The sequence below is a fragment of the Sapajus apella genome, unplaced genomic scaffold (assembly GCF_009761245.1).
Source record: "Sapajus apella isolate SASKATOON/1434 unplaced genomic scaffold, GSC_monkey_1.0 scaffold113, whole genome shotgun sequence".
NCBI lineage: Eukaryota > Metazoa > Chordata > Mammalia > Primates > Cebidae > Sapajus > Sapajus apella.
The window spans coordinates 5,289,625-5,304,549 of record NW_022437053.1 but is presented as its reverse complement, the minus strand read 5'-3'; the positions used below and the strand labels follow the sequence as shown (position 1 = coordinate 5,304,549).

The 14,925-nt window shown below is 46.2% G+C and overlaps 1 protein-coding gene across 7 annotated transcripts in view; it reads left to right on the top strand.

The window, feature by feature from the left end:
• HERC2 (HECT and RLD domain containing E3 ubiquitin protein ligase 2) overlaps positions 1–14,925 on the top strand; it is a 205,873-nt gene that overhangs the window by 177,002 nt on the left and 13,946 nt on the right. For 6 of the 7 annotated variants that reach the window (XM_032259981.1, XM_032259980.1, XM_032259977.1 and 3 more), the window contains 5 exons: positions 379–593; positions 8,320–8,497; positions 9,072–9,233; positions 10,648–10,739; positions 10,937–11,076. In XM_032259981.1, coding sequence (XP_032115872.1) covers positions 379–593; positions 8,320–8,497; positions 9,072–9,233; positions 10,648–10,739; positions 10,937–11,076 — 787 coding nt within the window. Of the gene's footprint in view, positions 1–378; positions 594–8,319; positions 8,498–9,071; positions 9,234–10,647; positions 10,740–10,936; positions 11,077–14,925 lie in introns of those variants that run through there. The other variant, XR_004263267.1, reaches the window with a different exon arrangement.

Genomic DNA, 14,925 nt, shown 5'->3' with positions numbered 1-14,925 from the left:
TTTGTTCTTCTGTGGGTATGTTTTTGTGGCTGTTATTGTCAGAGATCTGCACATAGTAGATAATGAATTTTTTTTTAACTTTTCTTGGTATTAATTGTAGTTGGTATTCTAGATAAAAATGGAAGAGATTCCAGGGAGAAGACCTTATTTTCACAATATGTTCCCTGAATTTGGAATTTCTAATAGTCATGTTTTTATTTCATTCCTAGAAGTTTGATAGAACATGTATAAAGTCATAAACATTCCTGTGATTTTTAACTTTAAATTTCATTTTTGTGTGGTAAAAATGTCTAAAGCATGGATTAGGTTTGTGAATTACTAAATATAGGGGATGTTGAGGCTAAAACCTGATGTTGCTATTGCTTTTTCTTTTCTTAGCTGTATGCCACTGGGTATGGTGCAGGTGGCAGACTGGGAATTGGAGGGACAGAGTCGGTGTCTTCCCCAACATTGCTTGAATCCATTCAGCATGTGTTTATTAAGAAAGTGGCCGTGAACTCAGGAGGAAAGCACTGCCTTGCGCTGTCTTCAGAAGGAGAAGTTTACTCTTGGGGTGAGGCGGAAGATGGAAAGCTGGGTCATGGCAGCAGAAGGTATTGTGTGAAAACATGTTTTCAATGTCGTGTTTTTCTTTGTGTTGGTTTTAATGCTGGTACAATGTATTGGCATTTGGCTTTTCAAAGAAACATTTGCAATAATCTGCTCAAACTAAACAATGTTAATGACTCATTTGGCAGAAATAGTTTTATGTGCCAAGATGAGGGCTTACCTGTGTGACTTCTCTGTTGGGAGGAAAATAAAGTCAATTCTCAGTCGTTGATGACAAGTACTAAGCAAACTTCTTTTGGTCCTTATCCCTTAAATGATCCACTGAGTGATACTTGGCATTTTGTGTAACGTGCAAGATACTAGAACCGCAAATACAGAGGAAATGGCAGGGGTGAGGGGGAAAGATCACACAATTCCACCATTTTTTAAACAAAGGAATCAAAGCCACATGTTATAAACAATTAATGAGAACTGCCAGCCAAGCTGGAGTGACAGGACCTTTTTATCCCACGGGTAACTGAAACACCACATAAGATAAACAGGCCCAGAGTGGTGGTGCCGCCTGTCATCCCAGCACTTTGAGAGGCCACGGTGGGTGGATTGCTTGGACTCACGAGTTCAGAAACAGCTTGGGCAACATGATGAAATGCCATCTCTATGAAAAATACAAAAAAAATTAGCCGGATGTGGTGGCACACACCTGTAGTCCCAGCTACTTGGGAGGTGGAGATTGCAGTGACCTGAGATCGTGCCACTCCACTCCAGCCTGGGTGACAGAGTGAGACCCTGTCTTAAAAACTAATAATAATAAATTAAATTTAATAATACCCCCAAAGACATTGAATATCAGGCGACAAAATACAGTGTTCCCTGAGTCATGGGAAGCAAGGCGAGTTGTAAGGGATGATGTTTAATGGTATTAAGATAGTTAGTTAGAATGAATAAGATCAAGTATGATAGCACAACAGGAGACTACAGACAATAATACCTTATTGTACATTTTAAAATAACTAAGAGAGTATAATTGGATTGCTTGTAACACAGGAAAGGATAAATGCTTGAGGTGATTGATTAACCCATTTACCCTGATGTGATTATTACACATTGTATGCCTAAATCAAAAATATTTCATATACCTTATAGATATATATACATCTATATACCCACAAAAATTAACAATTAAAAAACCAAGGCAGGTTCTAAAAATTGCCCAGTGGACTTCCTGCAGAAAGTTTCCAGGCTGTGGCACAGAACACCAGGCAGATCCTGGCAGACCCCCTTAGTTTAGAGAAGACAGATCTGGAGGTCCAGGGAGGCTGAGACACAGAGCCTGCAGATACCAGAGTGGAGAGAGCTGCACAGAGAGGACTGCTGAGGCCTGCAGAGCCTGACATGGCAGGCACAGCCATGAGGCTGAGGAGCTCACCGCCCGAGGGGATGAGAAGGAAGAGTCCCCAAAGCTCACGCAGGGCAGTGGATGGAGCCTGCTCTCAAAACCTCAGAATTTACAGGGCAGCAATTAAAGTACTCAGAGTGATGTTACCCAGTATTGGGGAAAAATTAGCCATGGACGAATTGTTGCTATCACACCTCCAACAAAGCTTAAAAGCAAGACCTGAAAGGATGAAACCACTTATAGGTAACTTATCAGAGAGATCAAAGCTCAAGAATATTCTTATGAATACAAACGTTAAGCACCCAATAAGGTAAATCTCACAATATCCTGCATCTGATAAAAAATTACCAAGCATGCAAGGGAGCAGGAAAATACAACTTACATGAGGAGAAAAATCATCATTTGAAACTGACTCAGACATGATAGAAGTGGTGGAATTACTCATTAAGAACTTTATTAAAATGTTATTTTAATAAAGCTAGAAGAGAACTTGAATGTGTTAGGTAAAGCCTGGAAGATATTTAAATGCCTAAATCAAAGTTCTAAAGATGAAAAACACAGTGTCAGAGACCAAAAATACATTGGATGGGGTTCATGGCAGATTGGACATTGCAGGAAAAGGAGATGAGTGAACTTGAAGACGTAATAAAAGAAACTAGAAGTAAACAGAAGGAAGACTGTACCAATGAAGAGAACATCAGAGAGGTGCGCTGTGGGACAACCCCAGATGTCCTCATATCTGCATAATCAGAGCCACTAAAGGAGGGGCACATGGGGGATTTTGAAGAAATAATGGCTAAAAAATTTCCAAGTTTGTTGAAAAGTGTAAGTCCACTGATTCAAAATGCTTAAAAAACCCTAAGCAAAAGAAACATGAGGAAAACTACACTAAAGCGAGTTGGTCAAGACCAGAGAAAAAGAGAAAATATTTTAAAAGCAGCTGGGGTGAGGGTGAGGGTGAGGGTGGGGGGACCAAACATGTTACATACAGGGAAAAGGTAATCATAGCTACAGATGTCTTCTAGGAGTCAGTGCAAGCTAGAAGACAGTGGATTTTCTACAAGTAAAAATTATTGTCAACATTTTTTTTTTAAACCCAGCAGAAATATTTTTTCAAGAAAGGAGTTGAAATAGACTCATTTAGATAAACAAAAACTGAAAGAACTCATCACCACAGACCTGCACAACCAAAACCTTAAAGGAATTTCTTTAAATTGAAGGAAAATTATACCAGGTAGAATCATGAATCTACCAAAGAAATGGAGAAATGTTAATGACGTGATGTTTTTCCTTACTATAGATCTTTTAAAGAGATAACTGAATATTTCAAGGACACAATACAAATAAATTAATGCGTTTAAGAAGTTAATTGTAACACAAAGACTGGGGGAGGAAATGGAAGTAGACTGATGCGAAGTTATATTCGTGTTGTAGTAGGTGACTTCAGAATAGACTGTGATAAGTTAGAGAGGTACTCCACACACCCCCAAGGCAACCAGTAAAATAACACAAAAGAGTTTTATCTGATGAACCAACAAAGAAGTTGCAGTGGGGAGCACTACACACTGGGGTCTGTTGGGGGGAAATAGGGGAGGGACAGTGAGGGGTGGGGAGTTGGGGAGAGCTAGCATGGAGAGAAATGCCAGATATACGTGAAGGGGAGGAAGCAGCAAATCACACTGCCATGTGTGTACCTATGCAACAATCTTGCATGTTCTTCAAATGTACCCCAAAACCTAAAATGCAATAAAAAAACAGAAGTTGCAGTGAAGTCATAAAACATAATCAGTTCATCTAAAAGAAAGCAAAGAAGAAGAAAACAGCAGCAAAGAACAGATAAATAAATAGCAAGATACAGACTTAATACACACATGTATTTTTTTTAGAGCTGGGGTCTTGCTTTTGTCACCCAGGCTGGAGTGCAGTGGTATGATCGTGACTCACTGAGCCTTGAATTGCTGGATTCAAGCAATCCTCCTGTCTTTGCCTCTTGACTAGCTAGGACTACACGTGCGTGCTACCAAACCCAACTAATTTATTTTTATTTTTTGTAGAGGTGGGGTCTTGCTGTGTTGCACAGACTTGTCTCAAATTCCTGGCCTCAAGCAGTCCTCCTGTCTCCGCCTCCCAAAGCACTGGCATTATAGGTGTGAGCCTCTGCACCCCAGCTGCCAAATATGATTATAGCCGCATCAAATGTAAATGATTCCAACAGCCCAGTTTAAAGTCAGAAGTTGTCAGCATGAATATAAGAGCAGGATCAAGCCATACACTGCCTTCAGGGGCCCCACTTTAAATACAGACACATGAATGGACTAAAAGCAAAAAGAAGGGAGAGACATACCATGCTAACGTGCATCAAAACAAAGCTAGAATACCGTGCTAACGTCAGACGAAGTAGAATTCATAGTAGAGAATGTTGACAGGGACAAAAACAGTAGTGTCCGGACGATGCAGTGGATAGGTCATCAAGAGGACATAATAATCCTAAGTCTTTGCACACTTCATAATAGATCTGCATACATGAAATTAAAGCTGCATGGAGAAACAGACACATCCACAGTTTAACTAGAGTTTGAATATCCCTCCTTCAATAATTGGTAGAACAAGTACGTTAAAAAAAATTGATAGCAGATTTGAACAACTGTGTCAACTAACTTGACCTAATTGACATTTTTTAGGACACTCTACTGGACAGATTTTACATGCTTTTCAAGTGCATGAGGAATACCTACCAACATAGATCGTGATTTGGACCATAAAACAAATCTTACACATCAGAAGGAGTCAAGTTATGTAAAATATATTCTCTGTCCACAGGGAAATTAAATTAGAAATTAATAACAGATCCCTGGAAAACCCCCAGTATTTGGAAAGTGAAACATTTCTAAATAACGGTGGATCAAAGAATGAATCAGAAGTAAATTACAAACAGTTTTGAAGCGTGAAAATGAAAACAGTGTACCAAAATATGTGGGATCCTGCAAAAGCAGAACTTAAAAGGAAATTTATAGCATGAAATGCCTATTTTAAAAAAGAAAAATGGTCTCAGAACTATGACCTTAGTGTCTCATCTTAGAAAACTTACAATAGGCCAGGCATGGTGGCTCACGCTTGTAATCCCAGCACTTTGGGAGGCCGAGGCGGGCGGATCACGACATCAGGAGATCAAGACCATCCTGGCCAACATGGTGAAACCCCGTCTCTACTAAAAATACAAAAAAATTCGCTGGGTGTGGTGGCGCGCACCTGTAGTCCCAGCTACTCGGGAGGCTGAGGCAGGAGAATCACTTGGACCTGGGAGGTGGAGGCTGCAGTGAGCCGAGATCGCACCACTGCACTCCAGCCTCGGTGACAGAGTGAGACTTCGTCTCAAAAAAAAAAAAAAGAAAGAAAGAAAACTTACAATAAGAAGGACAGATACAATCCAAACTAAACACAAGAAAGGGAGGGAGTAAGAAAGAGCAGAATCCAATAGAGAGAATAAAATGAAACAAAAACTGTTTTTCTGAGAAATCAATATAATTGTTAAAATATCTGCCTAGACTGGTCAAGAAAAAAGGAGATTACACATTGTAGAAATGCTAGGAATAGGGGAGTTTTCGTCACCCCAGAGTATACGGATATTAAAAGATAATGAAGCACAATGAACAGCTTAATGCTAACAAGTTTGACTTTTTAGATGAAATGGATAAGTTCCTCAAAGGATACGTGCTCTTCAAAGTTCACTCAAGAATATTAGTTGACTTGAGTAAATAGTGATGTGTTTAAGAGATTGAGTTTACTGCAGACAAATCTCCAGGACCCGATGACGTGATTTCTAACAGACATGTAGCTAACAGATGATACCAGTTCTTCTCAAATTTTTCAGAAAATTGGAGGAGGGAATTCTCAATTCCCAAACTGCATCTGAGTTGGCCAGGGCCATCTCAGGCGGGTGTCCTGTGAGGAGCGAGAGCAGGGCCTGCACAGCGCCCGGGTCCTGCGGCCCTGCTAGGGTGGGCGGCTCTGCTCCCAACAACCCTGGTGGCTCCAGGCGATTTCCTCGTTTTGCCAGGAATATCTTTTGCTCGTGTGCACCAGTGGCTGGTACGTGGTTCAGGTCCTGCAGGTGCTGCTCAGTGACCTCAGTGCATGCACAGCACACTGCCGTGTAGCCCAGGTGCTCTGCCGGGCACTTGGGAGCCTGGTGCTGCGAACCTGTCTCTGCCCGGCCGCCTCTGTCGTGGGGCTGTGGAGCTGCAGGTGTGGCACAGGTGCCTGTGGAGCAGACCCTCACCTGTAGCGTGCATCAGAGGCCCCTCCTTTTTTGAGGAAAGCTTTACTTATATCAAAGTCAGACTCAGCCATGTCTAGGAAAATAACAGACCAATATCCTTTATGAACATAGATGTAAAAGTCTTCATGTTTTAGTAAATTGAATTCAGTAGTACATAGTGTGGCCACGTGATGTGTTTATGCCAGAAATCACAAGTTTGGTTTAACATTAGAAAAATCAGTCAATGTGAAAAAGAAAACTATATGATCATCTTAATAGATAAAGAGGGGAAAAATAATTTGGCAAACTCCAACATCCATCTCTGATAAAAACTGAGTAGTCTAAGAGTAAAAGATCTCTTCCTGTACCTGATAAAGGGCATCTCTGTTAACCTATAGAGTCTACATTGTGCTTGATGGCAGCAGACTGAAACCTTTCCCCGAGTTCAGGCTCGAGGAAAAGATGTCTGCTCTCACGACTTCTCTCCAGCATTGTACAGGGTTAGTAAGTACAGTACAGCAATGCAAAGGAATACACGGCGTCTAGATGGAAAAGAGAATTAAAACTGTCTTTTTTGCAGAAAACATTGTTTATGCAGAGAATCTGGTGGTATCTACAAAAAGCTACTGGAACTAATAAGTGAGGCTAGCAGTGTTGCAGGATAGAAGATCAATAAGTAAAGGTTATTTGTATGTCCATGCATAGACATATACAAACCAGAAAGTGAAAGTTTAAAATACCACTTACAGTACCCTCTTCTCAGAACTGGATAACTAAGGGATAAATCTGCCCCCAAAATGTGAATGACCTACAGGCAGAAGACTACACAGTATTGCTGAGAGTCACGGAGCAGAAGACTCAGGATTGTTAATTTGGTGGTTATCCTCATGTCTGTAGATTCAACACCTTCTCAGTCAAGGTCTGTATAGAAATTCACAAGCCGAGTATAAAATGTGTACGGAGATGCACATATCTAGGTATCTATTCTAGATACCTGGAATAGTCAAATGAACTTTGAAAATGAGGACACGGTTGGAAGACTTGCACTGCCTAAGTCTCATTTTAGAGCTGCAGCCATCAGCTTGGTATAGTGTAGGCATAAAGACAGAGACAGATGCATCAGTGGAGCAGAACAGGGAATCCAGAAACTGGCTGGCAAACACTGACGAGTGTGGAAAAAGGAAACTGGACTTCTCACAATTTCTCGTGCACAGTTTATAAGAGCACACAGCCAGTTCACTGGAGAAAAGATGCTCTTTTCAATAAGTGGTTTTGGATAATTGGATAGCCTATGGCAAGAAATGACTTAAATGCATACTTTACACCATAGCCAAACATTCATTCAAAATGAATTACGGTCATGAACGTAAAACCTAAAACCAAAAACTTCTAGAAGAAAACATGAGAAAATTTTTGTGACCTTAGATCAGAAAAGATTTTTCAATTGAATTCCAAAAGCGTGATTCATGAAAGAAAAACACCACTTGGACTTTATAAAAATTATGAACTTTTTCTTTGAAAGACACTGAAGAGATTGAAACCCCAAGCTGGGAAACGATATTCACAGTCATATAATCAAGGTCTGATGCCAAAATATATAAAGAGCTGCTTTCAAAACTTAGTAAGAAAGCAAAAAGTTTGTTATCAGTAGTCACTGTTACAGACCAGTGACATTCATGTGTTAAAACTCCTTAAATGATTTGTTAATTCATAATGGGGGTGAGGTGGCAAACTTTCGTACAGGGCCAGGTGGTGACTATTTTAGGAGTTGCATATGATTCTTGGAGGTTTTTTTTTTTATTATTAAAACAACGCTTTAAAATGTAAAACCTGTTCTCAGCTCGTAGGCCTTTGAAAAATGGGCTGTGCTTTGAACTTGGCCCAGTATGTGTGGTCACCTTCCAGCCTCCGAGTTAGAGCTGGGGAAGCCCTGCCCTCTGGCCTTGTACGGGAATGAGGTAGGAAGTGGTGACATTTGAGTTCACGTCTGAATGATTCTTCTTGATTGATTTAACAATTAACTGATGAGGAAGGTGTAGACTGAGAGATAGTTAATAAGCTAGAAAATGTTTAAGAATAAAAATGTATTTCCGTCATATCTGGTGACTTTCTGCAGTCCGTGTGACCGCCCCCGTGTCATTGAGTCTCTGAGAGGAATTGAAGTGGTCGACGTTGCTGCTGGCGGAGCTCACAGTGCCTGTGTCGCAGCCGCCGGGGACCTCTACACGTGGGGCAAAGGCCGCTACGGCCGCCTGGGGCACAGTGACAGCGAGGACCAGCTGAAGCCAAAGCTGGTGAGCAGACGTGTGCAGAGGCGGGAGGCCACAGGCCCCCCACGGCTGTGTCGCGTGGGGGTGCTTTGCCACCTTTGTTATGATTTTAAAAGTCCAGAGTATTTTCTGTTCTAGATTTTTTTATGATGGTCATAGCCCAATTTACAAGTACATGTTCTTTCTGGTGAAAATAAAAACATCTTGGTACATATTTCTTCCCTGAGTCATTTAAACAGGATAGTATTTGAAATATCCTTTTCTTTGTAATGGTAAGTACTGCTTGGCGTCTAGAAAAATGCTTTGGCTTCTAGAAGGTCCACTGTATTTTTGGGTACAGGAAGTGAATAAACAGCCTTCCTGGCGGTGTAGGGTTGGCGCATCAAAGACATTAATAGCTTCTTCTGCAGTTTAGATGCTCGTAGTTCAGATAGATGAAGGTATGTTTGCTTTTGTCTTATAAGATTTTAGAAATCGCCTCTTTGTAAAAGCTTTAGACAGGTACTCCCGTAAAGGAAGGATGGCGGCGCTGGGAAGCTCCTCCGGTGGCGAGCCTTCTCGTGCCGTGCTCGGCCAACCCGAGTCCTTTTCCCTGCAGGTGGAGGCGCTGCAGGGGCACCGTGTAGTCGACATTGCCTGTGGCAGCGGAGACGCCCAGACTCTCTGCCTCACAGATGACGACACCGTCTGGTCCTGGGGGGACGGTGACTACGGCAAGCTGGGCCGCGGAGGCAGCGACGGCTGTAAAGTGCCCATGAAGGTAACGCCATGCTCTCCCACCTCACCCCAGTCGGGGTCCCTGGGGGCCCTCGGGAAAACACAGCCTCAGCGCCACCAACCTCCTCTGTACCTTCTTTCCGGTAACTGTAAGGGGTGATTGGCTAAAAGGTGTGTGTGCTATGTGCTGTGTGTGCTCCTGAGAAGTGGACGGGGTCAGCTGGGCCCGTGGAGCCTGCCGGTTTGTTTAGCGTGTAGGCCTGTCTCAGAGGATATCACTGGCTCTCACACTTTCTGTTTGCAGTGGTGCTGAGTTGCCACGGCCCGTGCTTCGGGGGTGCCAGTGCTTGCTAAAGGGACTGCATCTGGGTTGGCCAGGGCCATCTCAGGCGGGTGTCCTGTGAGGAGCGAGAGCAGGGCCTGCACAGCGCCCGGGTCCTGCGGCCCTGCTGGGGTGGGTGGCTCCGCTCTGCAGAAGCCTGGTGGCTCCAGGCGATTTCTTCGTTTCACCAGAATATCTTTTGCTCGTGTGCACCGGTGGCTGGTACGTGGCTCAGGTCCTGCAGGTGCTGCTCAGTGACCTCAGTGCATGCACAGCACACTGCCGTGTAGCCCAGGTGCTCTGCCGGGCACTTGGGAGCCTGGTGCTGCAAACCTGTCTCTGCCCGGCTGCCTCTGTCGTGGGGCTGTGGGGCTGCAGGTGTGGCACAGGTGCCTGTGGAGCAGACCCTCACCTGTAGCGTGCATCAGAGGCCCCTCCTTGTGGGGAAGAGCCTGGGCTTTGCACTTGTAAGGGTGAGGATGCTGGGCATGGGAGGGGCTGGAGCAGGACGTCCCGATGCCAATGTGTTAGGGTTGGACACCAGGGAGAGTTCATTAAAATAATGAGGTCAGTTTTAATTGATTTGAGTTCAGAATTGAATATGAGAGCTTACATATGAGAGCAATCACAGAGGTCATGAGGAGCATGAGGAAAAGTGTTGCCTTGCAGTGTGCATTGTTGAGGGTAGTGGGTGCTGGGTGGTGGGTGGAGCCCAGTGCTCTTGACCATCCCTCGCCTTGCCTGCTGCTCCTCCCCCGCCCCACGGGCCTTGGGTCTGAGAGGGCTGGGAAAGGCGAGGAGAGACACAGGGGTTGGTGGGGTACTTTGCTGCTGCACAGAGAAGCAAGGTTCGCAGAGGCCATTCTGGGGAGAGAGGCTTGCAGGCCTCAAGCAGAGCTCCCATTTCTGGTGCAATGTGCTGCGTCCCACTGTGCCAGCATCTTGCTGTCAGTCCAGTCCCACCTGCCTCCTGGGAGTGCTGAGATGAAGTGCAATGTGATTTAAGTTGCACTAATTATTCCACATGGGTACAAGTTTTCAGAATTCCTATTAGTTTAGTTAAATAACAGCGTGGATATAGCAATCAGCAGGGGCCTCGATGCTGTCTGTCTAATTGAACTTTTTCCCCTTCTAGATTGACTCTCTTACAGGACTTGGAGTAGTTAAAGTGGAATGCGGATCCCAGTTTTCTGTTGCCCTTACCAAATCTGGAGCCGTTTATACCTGGTAGGAAAGATTCTGTTAGTTTAAACCCACCAAAACTATATTTTAATTGGGGTGTGTGCACCGGCTTTTCATGGATGGGAATGTCGCTTCTGCGCAGGCTGTGGTTGTGTCCTGAAGAGCAGAGCCTGCCCAGGAGGCTGGGCAGGGTGGTCAGTGATGGCCTTGCCCCATGATTTCCGTGCTTCCTTTGTGTGCAGGGGCAAAGGCGATTATCATAGGCTGGGCCATGGATCGGATGACCATGTTCGAAGGCCTCGGCAGGTCCAAGGGTTGCAGGGAAAGAAAGTCATCGCCATTGCCACCGGCTCCCTGCACTGTGTGTGCTGCACAGAGGACGGTAGGTGGGAGCTTGGCACTGCACGACTGAGCCCTGCGAACCTCAGAGCGGTGCTTGGGGCTGGATCACATGCACAGCCTTAAAAGGAGGCAGAGGTGGCCAGGCGCGGTGGCACACACCTGTGATCCCAGCACTTTGGGAGGCCGAGGCGGGCGGATCACCTGAGGTTGGGAGTTCGAGACCAGCTGACCAACGTGGAGAAACCCGTCTCTACTAAAAATACAAAACTAGCTGGGTGTGTGATGGTGCATTCCTGTAATCCCAGCTACTCGGGAGGCTAAGGCAGGAGAATCTCTTGAACCTGGGAGGCGGAGGTTGCAGTGAGCTGAGGTCGCGCCGTCCATTGCACTCCAGCCTGGGCAGTGAGAGTGAAACTCCATCTTTAAAAAAAAAATGGAGGCAAAGGCTGGGCTGATACCGTGTCCTGAGAGTCTGCCTGCAGTCAGCAGGGCTTTGGCCCTGTCGTCTTCAGCCCCTGCTGTTGCACCTGTGAATGAGTTCTATTTACTACTGCACCGTGCAGAGCAGAGCCAGCAGCCGGCCCGAGTCACAGCGTTAGACCTGCTGCCGGCCTGGCCGTCTGCTGGTGTCAGGAAACCTGGGTTTTGGGAGGGCTCCCCTGTTTCCTAGGTGGTGAGTGTGGTTCACTGTGCCCGAACTGGCTGTACAAACAACATGCTCTGTGCTGAAACCTGCTTTCCTTGGTCTGGAACTTGGTATGCGCCAGGCAGGGGGTGCCCATGTGATCAGTCCTGATGGAAGCCCTGAGCCTGGAGTCTCTACCCAGCTTCCCAGAAGACAGCCCTTGACACAGCTCAGTGCCGGGGCAGTGAAGCTCGTCCTGTGGCTCCTGTGGAAGAGAACTCTGGAAGCTGGTGCCTGGTTGCCTCCACACCACGTCGCCGCAGGCCCCCATCCCTGTGCTGGTCTTGCTGTGTGTCCTCTTGCTGTGATACACTAATTTTGAGCAGGGGTGTGTGCCGAGTCTTGTGAGTTGTGCTGGAGAATCACGAGCGTCGGGGCTGTCTGGGGAACCCCCGCACAAGGGCGAAAGGGACTTTTCAGGTCAAATGAAGTTTGTGAATCAGCTGACTTGACGATACGGAGATTATTCTGGATTATTGAGTGGGCCCAGTGTAATCACACTGACCATTTGATGAGAAAAGAAGGCAGAAGTGTTCGTCAGAGATGGGACTGCAGAGGTAGTAGAAAGATTTTCCAAGTCCAAGAGCTCTCTACCCTCCGTGGCTGGCTTTCATGGAGGAACAAGGCCAGGGAATGGGGTGGCCCCTGGAAACGGGGACTAGCTCAGCTTGCAAGGAAGCTGGACCTCAGTCCCACAGAGAACTGAGCTGTGTCTGAATGAGCAAGGAAACTCTCCCCTGGGGCCTCTGGGAAGTAAGACCCATGCAGGACTTCTGACCCGCGGAGCTGAAGCATCCTAAGTGCATGATGTTTAAGCCAGTGGGGCGGTGGGGATGTGTACGGCAGCAGTGGAGAACAGGGCGCCATCTTTCATTAACATGGCCTTCCCACAAGTTGTGCTCCTTGTTAAAGGCTTTGGTGAATTACATGAACGTGTACCCTTTAATCATGTCATCGTTGGAAGAGGCTTATGTAGGAATGAGCAACTGCTGTGGCCTGTAGTGGAAGGACATTGTCGTTCTTGATGCAGAGCTTTTTATTTGATTTATTTAATTGTTTTAAATTTTGAGACAAATCCCAGTTGGAAGCAAAGCAGTTGGAAGTGTATTACATGGAACTTCCTTACCCCAGTCCACGTGAGCACGACTGTTGTCGCGCGGCTGCGCCGAGTGTCCAGTGTGTTTCCCACAGACGGCCACTCCCCGGCGCACTGCTGAGCACGCAGCTGGCGAGCTGTGCCCTCTGTCCCATGACACTCAGCGGCTGGCATCATCGTTTCACGCCCCCGTCTCCTTGCAGCTGGACAGCTATTGTTTTGTGGCGCTGTTGTATTCGGGCTTTTCTGGTGTTTTGCAGTAGACCCGGGTTGTGTGACCCTGACCGTCGCAGGTCGTCCGTGCAGGTGACATGCAGTGTGTCTCCTTGCTCACTCTGTCGTTTGGTCACCTTGCTGTCTGCCATGCTTTTCACTGTGCACGTTCTTTGTAATTAACAAATATTTAGTAGAGACATGCTGAATCTGTTTAAGAATTTCTTTCTCATGCAGCCTTGAACCTGTTGATGTATTTGTTTTATCTGAATGGGAATCGTGGGTCCTAATGTATTCATTGGGATAGAGAGTCTTTCGCTGTTGATTTCGATGCTCAAGTGGTGCTGTTTGGCCGGCTCTGCCCCCTTCTCGTGTGCCCCGTTGTCTGGGAGCACTTCCTTGCTCTGGCAGAAGGTGATCAGCTTCCTCTTGTTGCCGCCATGCGCCATGCGCCATGCCTCCACCTGGCCATTCCTCCAGGGATCCCTGGCGTCTGTGGAGGAGAATGACCTTGAGAAGACGAGGTGTGCTCGCTGCTGTTGAGGTGCCACCGCTCCCCAGGCATCCTGTGTAAACAGTACCCCGGTTTATGGGTGATGTTTCTTCCTGGATCTGCATGTGTGTTGAAAACCATGAGTTCCCACCAGTATCCCCAGTTCCAGTTTGGTACCACAGGGTTCATTCTAGTTTCCCTCAGCAACCTTGCAGCTCCTTTTTCTTCTGGCGATTTGGCCACTCCCCCCGTGCGCACCCAGCATCCCATCCTTGCGTGCTCCTCCCCTCACACGTGGGGGTCTTGGCTAACCCCCTCGGGGCCAGCGCCTGGTGGAAGCCCCCCTCACTCTCGCAGACACACTCCGTCTGCCCGGCTGCGTGTGTGCAGAGAGGTCCTCTTCACCCTGTGTGTGTGACACCCGCCTCGTGGCTTTAGGACCCACCTGTGCAGAGCAGGCAGGGGCAGGGCAGGGGCACTACCCTTGACCATGCAGGTGTCACACTTTACAGAGTAGTGCCCACTGGTGTCTCCAGGTGACAGGAACCTCGTTTCCCGTCTAATCACCAGGGACCTTGCCTGAGAATGTTTTCCGGTGGTATTTCCTGGTCAAGGTCCCACACGGTGCACTGAAAGTGTGCTGATGCTTGTGAATGGTGAATCTTACGTTGAGGATATGAACAGAAACTGCATCTTCTTTTTTGATGTTACTTTCAAATTTTTATGAACAGGTCTTTGGGGAACAGGTGGTTACATGAGTAAGTTCTTCAGTGATTTCTGAGATTTTGGTGCACCCATCGCCCAAGCAGTGTGCACAGGACCCGCTGTGCAGCCTTTTTCCCCGTCCCGAGTCTCCAAATTCACTGTGTCATTCTCACGCCATTGCACCCTCATTGCATGAGAACACACTGTTTGGTTTTCCATTCCTGAGTTACTTTACTTAGAATAATGGTCTCCAGACCCATCCAGGTTGCTGTGAATTTCATCATTTCATTCCCTTTTATGGCTGAGTAGTATTCCATGATCTATAATACCACATTTTCTTTATCCACTTATTGACCGATGGGCTTTTGGGCTGGTTCCGTATTTGTGCAGTTGCTAATCGTGCTGCTGTAAACATGCGTGTGCAAGTATCTTTTTCAAATAATGACTTCTTTTCCTGTGGTTGGATACCTCTTGGTGGGACTGCTGCATCAAATGGCTGGTAGATCTGCTTTCAGCTCTCTGAGGAATCTCCACACTGTTCTCCGTAGTGGAGCATGGAAGATGCCTCCCATCACAGAGCATTTTCACAGATAGCTTGGTTTTAATTTGTATCACGGGGTATTCGGTTTTTCCCTCTGCTGGGGAAAAATCTCAGTGGGTCCGGTTTCCATTCCCACCAGCAATGAAACTGTTCCCT